At 40.4% G+C, this 13,745-nt stretch overlaps 1 protein-coding gene across 1 annotated transcript in view; it reads right to left on the minus strand.

The window, feature by feature from the left end:
* Window positions 1-13,745, minus strand: part of PCDH15 (protocadherin related 15) — a 448,489-nt gene that overhangs the window by 64,274 nt on the left and 370,470 nt on the right. Inside the window, exon 26 of the mRNA XM_074924175.1 lies at window positions 4,421-4,548. Within this exon, the coding sequence (XP_074780276.1) occupies window positions 4,421-4,548 (128 nt within the window). The remainder of the gene's footprint in view (window positions 1-4,420; window positions 4,549-13,745) is intronic.

Genomic DNA, 13,745 nt, shown 5'->3' on the forward strand with positions numbered 1-13,745 from the left:
TAGAGGGCTTTCTGCGAGAGAATGGCCATGTGAGCAATCCTGCGTGAGAACAAGACTGATAAGAGCCTCAGCCAAGCAAGAATGCGATAAGGACGTGACCCTGAATGAGGGGGGAGAAACTCGACGAGACAAACAACCCCCGGCAGGGGTTGGGACGGAAGAAGAAGTTCCACAAGGCAGGTGCCTGGCAAGGCTGATGGGGCACTTTTTATCCAATCGTAAGAAGGTTTAAAGCGCGGGCTAAGTTAACTGTCCAATCTTGAGGACTTGTACTGCATGTTATCCACGTGTGCTGGAGAACATTATAAAAGGGCTTTCTTAGATGTAATAAACGGGCACTGCGTGATCCCATTGGTCGTGTGCGTGCTCAGCTCTCCCGCAGTTATGACTTACATTAGCCCTGTCCACAGATGCAGGAAGTGACATAGGTCATTGGAAGCACAGACATTCACATGAAGAGGTATAAAAATAAGGGCCTTGGAGAGCAATGAGTAGGAGTTGGTATTAAACATACACACACAAGAGTGACTGATAAAGAAAAGGCGGACTGGGAATTTTCAGATAACTGACCCGACTATCCAAATCATCCACTACTAATAGAAGTCTTTGACTTTCAAGTTTCCAAGCAAAATCTGTCACTTACAGATAAAAATGAAAAGAGAAACCAAAGAAGCTAGGAGGTAATCAACAGAGTCCCTGTTGTATTAAACAAAATTAAGCATTCTAAAGGTACAAGGAAAACTGGCTCAATTCAGAGTCCATTCTCTTCTCAGTAGCAACAATCTTACACTTCAATTTAAAACAAACACTGTCTCCTTCCCTCAGGGTAATGGAATGTACATAAGAAACCAATTAAAAAGTGAATGTCATTTCTACACATTTAGTACCTATTTAATGCTGGTATCTCATTGAAGAGTACAGGGATAAAAATGGCAAATTTGGGTCTCAGTGTGCAGGAAGTGTTGCGTACTTCTCTACAACAGTGATGTATGGCATTGCTGTGACGTGACACTATTCATAATTAGAAAATAGTGGTTCACTGAGTCTCAGTAACAATGATTTCCACCATTAAGAAGTTTAACATCTTTCAGTTGTAAAAAATACTCTGCTAGTCAATACCCCATGTTTCAGGATCATCAAAGTTGCCAGTGACAGGAAAAATGAGAATATACTGAGAATATCAGTTTCCTTTCAGAATTACTCAGATGTCATTCAAAAATTTAGCAACTATTAATGAATACAGAGGATGAAAGTAAATGCCTTTAAAATTCCTACTAAGAACTTTGCTTCCCCATTAGAATCAAAATTCGAATAATTTCTACAGTGCAAGCTTTGCGTGTACTTTATTAATGTTCTTAAAAATTTCAACTTGGAAAACTACTCATTTAATTCTACTCACCTGAACTCTTCAGGAAAAGACATTCATTTGATTAATTCTTCTTAACACTAATTGGAACGGGTATCATATTTAACTAACAGAGCACTTGCTGTTTTTTCTAAAGGACAGAAAATGAGCTAAACTAGCACAAACTGCTAAAAATGCTTGGTGCTAGAACAATAAATTACAGCCTGATTTTCTGCAACAAGCACTTTTTAACTGTTTATAATTCTACTTTACAATTTTACAATTTGTTTCTAATTTTATTTTACTTTACAAGCAAACAGTTATCTTTTGATGGCATCCACTAGTAACAACTTCTGTCTTACACCTTTTTCCGTTTTGCCTGTCAGCAAAGTTGGGGAGAATTCTGTCACACGTTTTAACAGAAACAGTTTAGAGACATAAAATTGCAACTTTTTTTTGTGTCCTCCTTTGATAATCCTTTTCTGTCCTCTTATTGGCTTTTCTGAGTCAAAATTTTCTGAAGGGTAAAAGCAGATTCCCCTCTTCACCCCTGAATATCCCTTACCTGTATGCCTACTCTTTTTTCACACACTTCTTATCCCCTTGACTGACACAGAAATCAGGAATGCCTCTTCAAAAACCAGGTAGGATTTCACAGACTGTTCATATTTTGTATGATCAACTCAAAATGTAGTTTTACATTTGTGTCTTGTGTTTCATTTACTTTTACACACCCAACACTCCTTTATCTAAGTAACTTTGCTATTCAGTATTTATCTGCTCCAGTATGTCTGAACAGTACTGTCACATTCAGCACTTCTGAAGTTCATGGATTTGACATAATTTTTGGTCTCCTCTTTTTGAGTATGTTAGAGCTTCAGGTTAAGGTTTGTAGCTGGAAACAATAGCCAGCAAAATGTCAGGAAAGAAAAAGACATTAATAAAAATATTACCCTTACCTTCAAAACTCTGCTCAATTATGGTCTTAGATGACCCTAACAGCAACACTACCACTATTTCTTTAATCTGTGCATCTAGAATTTCCTTTCCACTGAACTGAGCAGACATCTGGCTCTACGTTACTATCTATTTTATGTAGTGTGGAAATGCCATGTACCTTAAAACTGCAATACAGAAGATGAAGGAAAATAAATTGGCAAAAGGAAATTCTACAGTTCTTTTTCTGAACGTATTATTTCCAACATACAATGCTGCTTTATTGCTCACTTTACAGTTTCTTTACTTGCATGGAAATAAATCTTTAAAGTAAACACAGGCATTGCACATGCTAGATGACTTTTTTTAGCTTTCTTTACTAACTCTGAACTATTCACTGTTGATAAAGTAGAAGTAAGTAAACACGCCTTTCAACATGCTTTCTGGGCTAATCACTCCTTTCCCTTATCAATCTGTATCTTTCATCTCCTCTCATCAAAATTCTTTCCTACGCCTTCCCTTTCATTCAGGATTGTTGCTTCTTTTTAACTGCTATGAGGGAAGTTGCACTGACTTTGATCTGCCAACTGATCTGATCTGATCCGGCTCCCCAAAGTACCCTGCAGGTTGGGCACAGGTCTTTCCATCAGGCAACATTTCATTCTTCCCCCTGAACAGCATCCTTTGCCACACCAGGAGTGCACTTGAGGGACAAAGCGGTATTAAGGCTCCTTCACGTTTTTGCAGCTGGGAGACTAGCAAGCACAAGCTCAGCCTTAGCACCAGCCCAGGGCAGTGTGTAATGTGAAATTCCTGGCCAGCCACATTCAGTAGGTCTGTCCCTACCTGCCGTGGCCTCAAACACAACCTGCCTGCGAAGGAAACCTGGAAGAATTGGCCTCGGGCAGACTTACACACTCTAATGTTCCCTTTCCAAGATACCTTCAGTAAATTCTCAGCTGTTTACTTGGACTGCTGTATATGTTTCAAGAAAAGACCAATATGGATACCCTGGGGACAGAAATTTGCCTATGATAAGCACTGTATAAAAAAATCAAGAAAAAACAATACTCTGGACTAGTTCACAAACAAATCTACAGAGGCTTCTATCAAATAGTCAACGCTTAACAATTTCCCACTTCTCTGCCATTTCTGGGTTTACTTCTGGGAGGACTGCCATGAAGCAAAAAAGCAATGGACAACTTTAATAAGCTCTGATGTTCTCTATTTCATTCCTGGTGCTCTAAACACATCATGAGGTCAAAGTAAAACTCTTAGCAGGTCATATTTCTGTGCCCTTTCATGCATAAGCTAGAATCAGCAACTTCAAAGCTATTCCACTAATGCATAAGGTGAAAAAAGATACAGGAGGCCTGCTGAGGTAACAAAATAAAGGCAGAGGAAACAAGCTGACTTGGAAAGTCCTGGCAACTCCAGCTGTCTCTGGCACAAGAGATTGCATCACAAAGCATTTTATAACACATAGCTTTTATTCTAAGTGATTTTCATGTCTGATGCTATTTATATTCTATATATTATCTTTCCTTGAACTTTCTATCTCTTTTTTTTAATTAACTCCCCCCCCACAGATAATCAATTTTACTCACAATTTGTGTCACAGTGCACAGACCTGAAATTGGTTTGCTGTCCTGAAACAGAAACTATTCTTTCCGTTCTAAATCATAAACATGCTGCTGTCAAAGAAGTAGTCAGAAAAATTTAAGGTAGACATTAGTGTTAAGCACAAAAGAGTCCTCTAAATATTAACATATCTAAAATGATAGCTACAAATTCTCAAATGAAAACCAAGCAAATACAATTCAATAGAAATAAAACCTGTCTTTTAAGATCAAAATCAACCTTGCCTCAGTAACTGCTGGAATACTGGGCCAATGCATGTCAGTCGTACACACAAGTGGAAACCTCACATTCATACTCAGACACTGATTTCACGAGGAGAATTCTCCAATCTGTGCTCACTATACCTGTTTATAAGAAGAATGGAAATTACTGCTAGTGTCCGAGAAGCAAAAGCAATTTTATGAGAAACATATCCCGTAACCTCCTGTGAAAAATCAAACCAGTGAGTAAATACTTTCCCACTGCAAGTGAAAGTGATTTAAAAAATTTCAGTCTTACCTTAACTTTAAGCACAGAAGAAAACATTCTGGCATCTTCAGAAACTCCTCCAATGTACATTTTTTTGGTAAAGACAGGCGCGTGGTCATTTTCATCCTTCACTTCAACAAATACCTTGGCTGTGTTACCTAAAAAAGGGAATGAAAGGTACACATAGAACATTTTATGCAATAAAACTTGAATACCTACTGGAGTTCATACATTTACAGCCCAAACTGATCATATACATTAATTGTATGGATAATACCGTAAAAATAAACACATTAGAAATAATAGCACATTTGGTATGAAAAGTATGATCTTGAAGGAACTCAAGAGATTTCATGCTTTTTTTTTTTTTTTTAATCTACTGACATAAAAAGGCCTGAACCATAGGCCTCAAACCAAAGTTGACTTCTGATTGAACCTAGGAGCTGACTCCTGAGTGAACCTCCTGACCAGCAGCATATCAGCATGAAATATGACCATGGTAATATCCTCTAAAAACGATAGATAAAGAATATATATTTTTGGACAAGCACTGGGGCAACTGGTGATGTATCTCTCTTCACCACTATAGCTAACTTTATGTAGTAACGATCAGGTGCATTACCTTGCTTATTATCAGGTGCATTACCTTGCTTATTCTTTCTGCTGCTTTAAACTAAAGTAAAATAAGCTTATCTTTTTAACTTGGTGTCTGTGTCTTTTCTGTTGACCCCATCAATTGGCAAAACATCTACCTTTATTGATTCTGCATTTGCTACTTTTTCTGAATGAATCTTGATTTAACCTGGACCTGAAACTTGTACCTTTACATAAAATGATTCCCATTATCTCTATACCTGCACTTTGCTATTTGGGCTATCTGAATTTGCCTGTAAGGAAAAAGCTCTATGGCTTTCTTTAGAAAACAGGCCATTTGGGGAAAATATAAGAAAAGACCTACAACTAATTTTTCAAATAAATAGGAAAGCACGAGTAGGAATACTGTACTCTAGTTACACAGATTTTGGTCCAATTAAATTCTCACAAGTGTTATAAAGAGGTAATGAACAGGTGATGTATGCTAGTAGTTGCAAACAGCACCCTGATTTTTCCACTTCACATGCAGCTTTCTTTATATATTTTAATTATTACTAACTCCCATGCAAATACTTTATGGCTGATGCTGCCATGGTGTGTGTAGACTCACAAATGGTCATATGCTGGCTAAGAAGACTCTAAACCTAATGAATTTACTGTGTTAGTTGAATGTATGCTTAACCCTGTCTTCATCACAAACCTGGCCTGGCCCACAGGAACTCAAGAAGTATCACCTCCTCCCTTAGAGGTTCAACACATCTTCAACCAAAATACCACTGCTGATTTCTGTTTTATTAAACAGCTACTGATCCACCCCACTGAACAATAAACATCTCCTTCTGCAAGGAAAAAACATCTAGCAAAAACTATGGACCTAGTGCAAAAAAGATTCAACCGCACAGTAATCTATATCAACATCTGTTTGTCTCTTTCAGAATTATATAATCCAGAAAGATTGCTGGAAATGATGATAGCAGTTCATTAAAACCACATTTTCAAGTGATAAATCACCTCATTTCAGAGCTGGTTTTCCCAACTTGTTGCAGTGCCAGGGTAATTTAAATGTTGCACAGGTGCCATGCTGATCAGAGTTAGCTTCAAAACACAGTCTCATTTAGGAAGAGCTTAGTAGCTGTATCTTTAGGGGACAAAAAAATTAAAACCCAGACTATATCTTAGACTGCCAAAATCATGAAAGATATTCCATCTATCTGATGGTCCAACTGATGGGAAAGCAATGAGGACTTCATAACTGAAATCTGAGAAAAACATTGAAAACACTATCCAATGCATTAATAAAGAGAGAAAAAAAAAAAAAAAAAAAAAAAGGAAAGAAAGAAAGGAAATTACATTTTCTCAGAGGACTAATCAATTATTCACCTTCCACACTGATGTGTGGAGATATGTTAAACAACTTGTAGGTGCTGTTACTTCATGGGAAAATGACTTCATGACAAGCTCTCTTTTTATGGATGTGCAAAAAAAAGCCATAATCAAACACCTGAATGTGTGTAACGTGGACATAATGGTCTAGTTATAATCGTCTCTGTTTTATTTATGTTCATTTTAAAAGAACGCTTCTTACCTTGACTACCTTACTTATTACGGAGAAGAAAAATTTCAGCCAAAGAGGTATTGTGAGGTCCTATGAATAGACAAATCTCTCTCTTGTTAAACTGCATCCTTAATGTTTCTGACTGCAATACTAAGTTACAGTTAGAAACTGTAGCCCTGTTGAGAAAAAATGAGATTCCCAGGCAGGCTTTTTCACTGCAGCGTTACACCCTTTAGGGGAGAAGGCAGCTGAAGCAGGATTACAGGCAATGTGTGTAAGCGACCTTGCCCTGCTGAGCTAATAAACAGTTGTATCGATGGCTGGCACCGGTTTACTGCTGTAGGGAAGATCCTAATTGTATCACGTTCAGTGCTGTTAGCACTAGGCATTTGCTAACCTGCACTATCTCTCTCTAAAGCAAATTAAACATCTTTTGCATAGTGCTCACTATCTTCATCATTTCAAGCCAGTTTTGGTGAGGTGGCTTAGCCTCGTGCAAAGTTTGCTTTGCAATTTTCTCAGAAACATTTGTTTAATTTGCTGGTAGTTCTCTGAGCTGCCAAAACGCTGATTTGTTTAGCAACAGTTGAATGCTTTGAAAATGAGAAACGAAAGTTATTACATTAAGTACAAAGCAAATTAGATATCCTGCATATATACTGACTAACATCAGCATCGTTAACGTTAAATTAAACATATATACCGTTACTTTATCTTACTGCCTGATTTTTATACACAGCTCATATTTCATTCACTCTGGCAGATGGGGGGAACATGGCATCTGTGAACTCCTCCCCACCACGTGCTTTTTATCCAGTTCCAACCTACAGCTGGCTGTAGCGGATGACCCCAGCCAGTTACACAGGTTGCCTTAATCTCACAGAATCGTTCAGGGTGGAAACGCCCCTTTGGATCATCGAGTCCAACCCTCAGCCCGACTCTACAAAGTTCTCCCCTACCCCACATCCCCCCACAGCTCATCCAAACGACCCTTAAACACCCCCAGGGATGGGGACTCCCCCCTCCCTGGGCAGCCTGTTCCACTCTCTGACCACTCGTCCTGTGAAAAATCTTTTCCTAATGCCCAGCCTGACCCTCCCCTGCTGCAGTTTCCAGCCGTTCCCTCTTGTCCTGTCCCTGACCCCCTGGGAGCAGAGCCCAGCCCCAGCCTCTCTGCAATGTCCTGCCAGGAGCTGCAGAGAGGGATGAGGGCTCCCCTCAGCCTCCTCCTCCTCACACTGAACGCTCCCAGCTCCTGCCCTGGCTCCTCACAGGATTTATTCTCCAGGCCCTTCCCCAGCCTCGTTGCCCTCCTCTGCCCTCGCTCCAGCCCCTCGAGATCTCTCTCGTGTTGAGGTGCCCAAAACTGGACACGACACTCCAGGTGTGGCCTCACCAGTGCAGAGCACAGGGGGACTGTCACCTCCCTGCTCCTGCTTCTACTTCTCACATCAGATAAACCTAGAAGCTGCGCACATTAAAATCCCTCATCAGAATCTGTGCCACACAAGTGAAAGTTGTGTCAGACCCTTTGCCGTGGGGGTTTCCCCAGCTGCTCTGCTCGGTCTGGTCAGAAATCCCCAGTGCGCAGGGCGCTGGCACCCAGAGCCGCAGGGCGCGGTGCTCCGACGTCCACCAGCCCCACACCGCCAGTGCCCTGCCCGTTGAACAGACCACCCAACCTGAGCATGTTTTTCAGAGTCTGGCTTTGACTCTGCCATTAGACTCTTTTAAATTCATATTCCAAATCTGTTCATGCTAGTTATTAATGTTGTTTGCGTATCGCTCTAGCCCTCTTTCCTGGTACCTGAAGGGAGGCAACAGCATCCGTTCTATAATGTGCACCGTATGTTACTGATACTCTCACAGGTAGGACAGTCAATGCCAAAGGACACCACTATTTACACTCACCTTCCAAACGGGAAACTTTGTATCCCCATTTATGTAAAACCTCACTTCTTTAGTATTCTAGATCTGTAATTCACCTCCAGTTACATTCGTTTGAATGGATTCCAGGAGTTGAAACCAGAATTTACTCCTCTGTGGTACTTCCTGTGAGACCTCGTGCAATCAAAGTATAATTCTTATTACTGTGACTGAGCTACTTAAATAGCTGGCCAGGTGAAAGAAGCAAAAGCATCTTTCCCTGGACAAAGCAGCACAGGACTGCCAAGGTGGTCAAAAAGAACTGACTGAGTGCTACAGTAGCACTGACTGAGTGCTACTTGCCTGCCTTCTGCTCTAAGGGAAATGCTTCTCTGCACACAATGCGTGCAAAGAATATTTGATAAACAAAGAGTTTCTTTAGATTTACTGCACATTTCTTATTGCTAGAATACATTTATTGTCTGGATTTTTCACACCGATTAGTTCTACAGTCATGAAGGTCAAATCAGTCTCCCAGAAAATACAATGCAAAGGAAGTTTCTGCACCCCAATTTCCTGCAAGGTCACCTGTGTCTCATTTGGCTCCTCTCCTCTGGACCCCCCCCAGGATGAGCTGCAGTGCACAGGGTATACACAGAACTGAAGGTGCTCGTAAGCCACCTTCAGCTTATGAGAACCAAACATACCGCATGCACAGCTCCAGGTAAATAATCGCTCCCAAGACTAGAAGTTGAGACATTTGCACCTTTCAGCTTCTGTGATTTGCCTAAGGAGAGTGAAAACATCCTGAAAGCTGCTCTAAAGGAAACCTGAGGATCCTCCGAAACACATAAAACTAACAGATCATGAATGACTAACATAGAAAACAAAAAAAAACCTCCAGGGAGCTGATCAGAACTAGTGTGTATTAGCATTTCCAGAAGTTTTTCCCAAACATACTTGTTGAAAACTCTTTTCCCTAATACCATGCCCGATTCATACGAGCCTGTCGTTTCTCGCCAGACTGCAGAAATTAAGTTGAACAAAAGCAATGCTTTTTGAACACCGGGATGGTGTCAACTACACTTTTGAGTGTTACCAGATTTGTTTTACATTACGCTTTCACCAGTGATACTGCACTTGTCTTCTATAACATGCCAAAACAGCCACTGATACAGCTGCTCTTCATGCATCGATAATTTTAACATAAAAAATCTGCATCGAGCTCAAGCAGCGGCTGTTTGTTCTGCAGTAGGTAACATTATTCTTTTTTAAAAAGACTTTTTAAATCAAACTGGGAATGAGAACTGTAATTTGTTGGGGTTAAGAGCACTTTGCTTTACTACTGTCTTACAAGTCTGTCGAGAAGACTTTGTACTTTGGCAGGTAAACTAAACTGTTCTGCAGCTGCGTTCAATCTCGCCTTACTAAATTTGGCAGAACCAAATAGGAATCAGCACGAAATGCTTTTCAGTGGCATTTTGATCTAAATCAGCATGTGCCCATAAACCCTGAAGAAGCTCATCATATGCTGTAGCTGATGAAGAATATTACAAAAAGAAGCTTCAACAAGACATAAACAGCAATGTGTTTGGAACAGCACTGATCCAAGGTTTCAGATAAATATGAAACTTCTTTTTCTACCAATTAATTGATTGAAAGTGAGCTCACATCTTGTGCAGTCTCTCTGCTGTGTTGCCCAGAGAAATTTGAAGTTTGTCCCAGTAGCTTTCAGGGAAACTACCCCAGAGCCGTGTGGCAGCAGAGGCAGTTTCACAGCTATTTTGGCTCTGCAGCAGATTTTGTCCATCTGTCATGTCTCCCGGATTGAGGGACTGGCATGGCAGCCAACTTATAAAACACCATCAGCACGAACTTTTGCACGAACATGTTTGATACTAAAACTGTAAGGCTACTTGAAAAGTCAATAATACAGGGATACAGAATTCATTTTCATATTTAGCTTTGTAAAACTATCGTTCCCAATTAGTATGGAGCAGTTGCAGAATTTTGGTTGCAAAACTAGTTTTATCCCTTTTCGCTTTATGATTCCCAGAGGTTTATTTTGTGATTAGAAAACCAGAAACATTACAGAAGAGACAGAACTGTTCTTTTACCCTCCAACACCCACAGCAAAGCCCTGCCTCACAGATGGGATTACAACAGCAATTTGACAACAGAAATAACCCTCCTCCGGGCAGTGCCTCTGTACATGTCTGGGGAATTGGTACGCACCACTTCTTGCTTGGGGCTGTGCCAAAGGCAAAAATAGTTCTAACTGAATGAATAAAACTCGTAAATATTAAATTGAAAAGCAGGGTTTTTGTGCTTAAATATCTTTCAATACTGAAATGAAAAACATCTCTGCCAAGATCACCTGTTCACAGCTGGCAGTGAAGGTAATGTTTAGGACCCCGGATTGAAATGCAGAAGTGTGGAAGTGTATTCCCCCTTGGCTGGTCTAACACTCTTGAGATACCTTATCTCTTGCTTGTTGAATTTTACTTCTAAGTTGTTTTTTAATAAAAATTCGTGCTACTCTGAATTTGGAAGCACTTGTGAGAGTTTGGAGGGATATCTTGGTTTATCTCTCACCTGTGGCAGGCTGGATGCAAACACAAACACTTGCCATTTCTAAAGAAGAAATCTGCTTATCAAGCCAGTGAAAGCACAACTGTAAAAAATAACAAATTCAATGCCTGCAGTTCTTCTTAAAAGACAGTAAAACCAACCATGCAGTTCTGTCATTATTCTTGCATCTCTAGGAATGTGAAATACTACTTTTTAATTAGAGCCAATCACGTCAGCAAGAGGGTAAGCAAAAGTATAAAAGAGGATGTGGGAGAGATGATAGTGGGACTGCAAGCGATGCCGGAAGTTTCGTAATGAAGATGCAGGTGACAAGATGAGGGATGTAGGTGTAATTCCACTGCTTTTACAAGTCCATGACAGAAGAAACCCCCCTTTGGACCCCTAGATGAGAACATGAATTACTTGGGAGGCAGAGGGGTCTCACAATCAGTCTTAGAGACAATCAAAACAAGACAAAATGTACAGTAGAGCAACTGCAGTCAAAAATACTCCCTCTGGCCTCCCTCTCAACAACTGACTGAGCAAAAAGCTGTTCACACAGGTAGCTTCTAATGAAGACAAACCTTTCATGCGGCACTGTGCCAACTGGTAACACCTTCGCCTGTAAGGTTTAATTTTTAAACAATCTGTTTGCATCCATGTCCATTTGCAGACAGACATGGGAACAGCCCGGAGGCTACCTCGCTGAGCAGCCACAGAGGACAGGTGAAGCTATTCACAGACAGCAGTGATAAGTGAAGATAAAAGAGCTAATGATAACCACTGTCGGCAGCAGTTCAGCAAGCGAGAGCCCAGTGGCAGGCTAAAAGGGTCACATGTACAGGAATGAAAGGATGCAGTCTTCTCAGATGGTGGAAATTGTGAACACTGGAAAACATGAGACTGAATCCTCCACTTCTGGACTCGGAGGAATCTGAAGGGCCCTTTGTCCGTAGTGTTCAAAAGCAAACCTGTTGCGGCTCCTGTAAATACATCCTTCTATCCAGATCAAAGTGGGAAGCCTTGGTGTCTCCCACCACAGCGCATGTTTCATCTCTCTGGCACAGGGACCAGAAGCCCACTTACGCTTTGATTCTTAAAACTGAGACCATGTTTACTTTGGTGTAAAACCCTCTCTTCACCCTTTATTGTCTATACTTCTCCACTGCTCTTTCTTACTGCGTTTAGGCAGCATTTCGCCTCCGCTGCTCGCTCCGGTGTCCCATAAACCCTTCTGCTTCCTCCCATCCCACATTCCTCGCCACAACAAGGTTATTGCTCTGACTGCACTTCCCTGGGCATCAAACTGCAGGACAGTGAGTTGCAGACAAAAACTTTGCGAACAGCTGACAGTGCTCAAATGTGGTAAAAAATGATGCTTCTGTTCCTGTTCAAGAAAGACTTCTGGTTTAGTAAATGATTAATTGTACTGATACATTCCCTTCAGCTCACTAATTCACAGCTCCTTCTGGGAGGAAGGAGCTGCTCACTCTGTGATAGATTACAGAGCAGCACCTTCTAACTACAGAACACATCCTGCCCCACACAGTTCTGTGATGTTCTCCTTATACATCCACTTTGTTTTGTTTTGTTTGTTGTTGTTTTTTGTTTTTTGTTTTTTGTTTTTTTTTTTAATTATTATTATCAATTGAGGGAGAACTGAAAGCTTCTATTTGGAAGCAAATAATCACAATCCTAATTTGACACCTCCAGTATACCACTGGCGTATGGTCTATTGTGACAGACAATCTCAGAAGCAAAGAGCAAACAGAAAACCACCCACACTGCTAAATTTAACTGAATTGGAGAAGTCCATTAGTTCTGAAGGTCTTTCAGGGTTCAGCATCACCAGTTGCTGATTCCTCAAGACAGAATTCTCTGTCATCAGTGAACCAAACTCTTCCTCCATTCAAATGAAGTAAAAATGCACTGCAATTGTATATTATGAATTTTGAGTTAAAATAACTCATTTAAGGAGTTCAATTCCACTGAAAGCAAGAGTGTGATTTTACATGATTTAGCATCATATTTTAAAATCCCAGTTTAAGTCACCAATTTTATATTCTCATACTCCAAAGGACATCTCAATTTATTTTCTCTCCTCATTTATTTATTCAGTTATTACTATGCCATCAGTTGGCACTATCACTGAACGACAAGCTTAGTTATTCTTAATGCAGTATCACCCACTTTTCCACCCCACAAATGAAAACTCAAACTCCTGCTTCTATATAATTATCTTCTGCAATACCATGCAGTTAAAAACAATCTGGTACCTAGCTTCTGAGCTTTGCAAAATTCAGCACTGTTTTGTGGCTGAGCAGTCCATCAGTGCTGTGCTATTTAGCTCCAGAAGGTCTTACAATTGCATGTCCAGAGTAGGTCATCAATTCACTGCTAACAAATTCCAGAACGTTTCACCAGTTCAGTGGTATCTGATACCAGAACTGGCAGCAATTCATTGCCATTGAGTGTCAGAGCAGTATATTAATTCAACGTCACATAATTCCACAGAAGTGTATTGAAAGTCACCTATCTCCAAAGAGGATCATCATTTCTATGTCACCAAAGTGCAGAGTGGTGCATTAATTCTGTCTCATCTCTTTCCACTGTAGTTCATCAGTTCAGTGCCCCGAAACATGGAATTAGTATTTAACCTGATTAAAACTCATCAAGAAGGTAAAAGGTGCCAAGAAAATAGAAAGACATACATCATACAAATGTAGGAATCAGACCTAGAGGTCAAGAGATCTCCATTACAAAGACATA

This window comes from Athene noctua, chromosome 21, assembly GCF_965140245.1.
Source record: "Athene noctua chromosome 21, bAthNoc1.hap1.1, whole genome shotgun sequence".
Taxonomy (NCBI): Eukaryota; Metazoa; Chordata; class Aves; order Strigiformes; family Strigidae; genus Athene; species Athene noctua.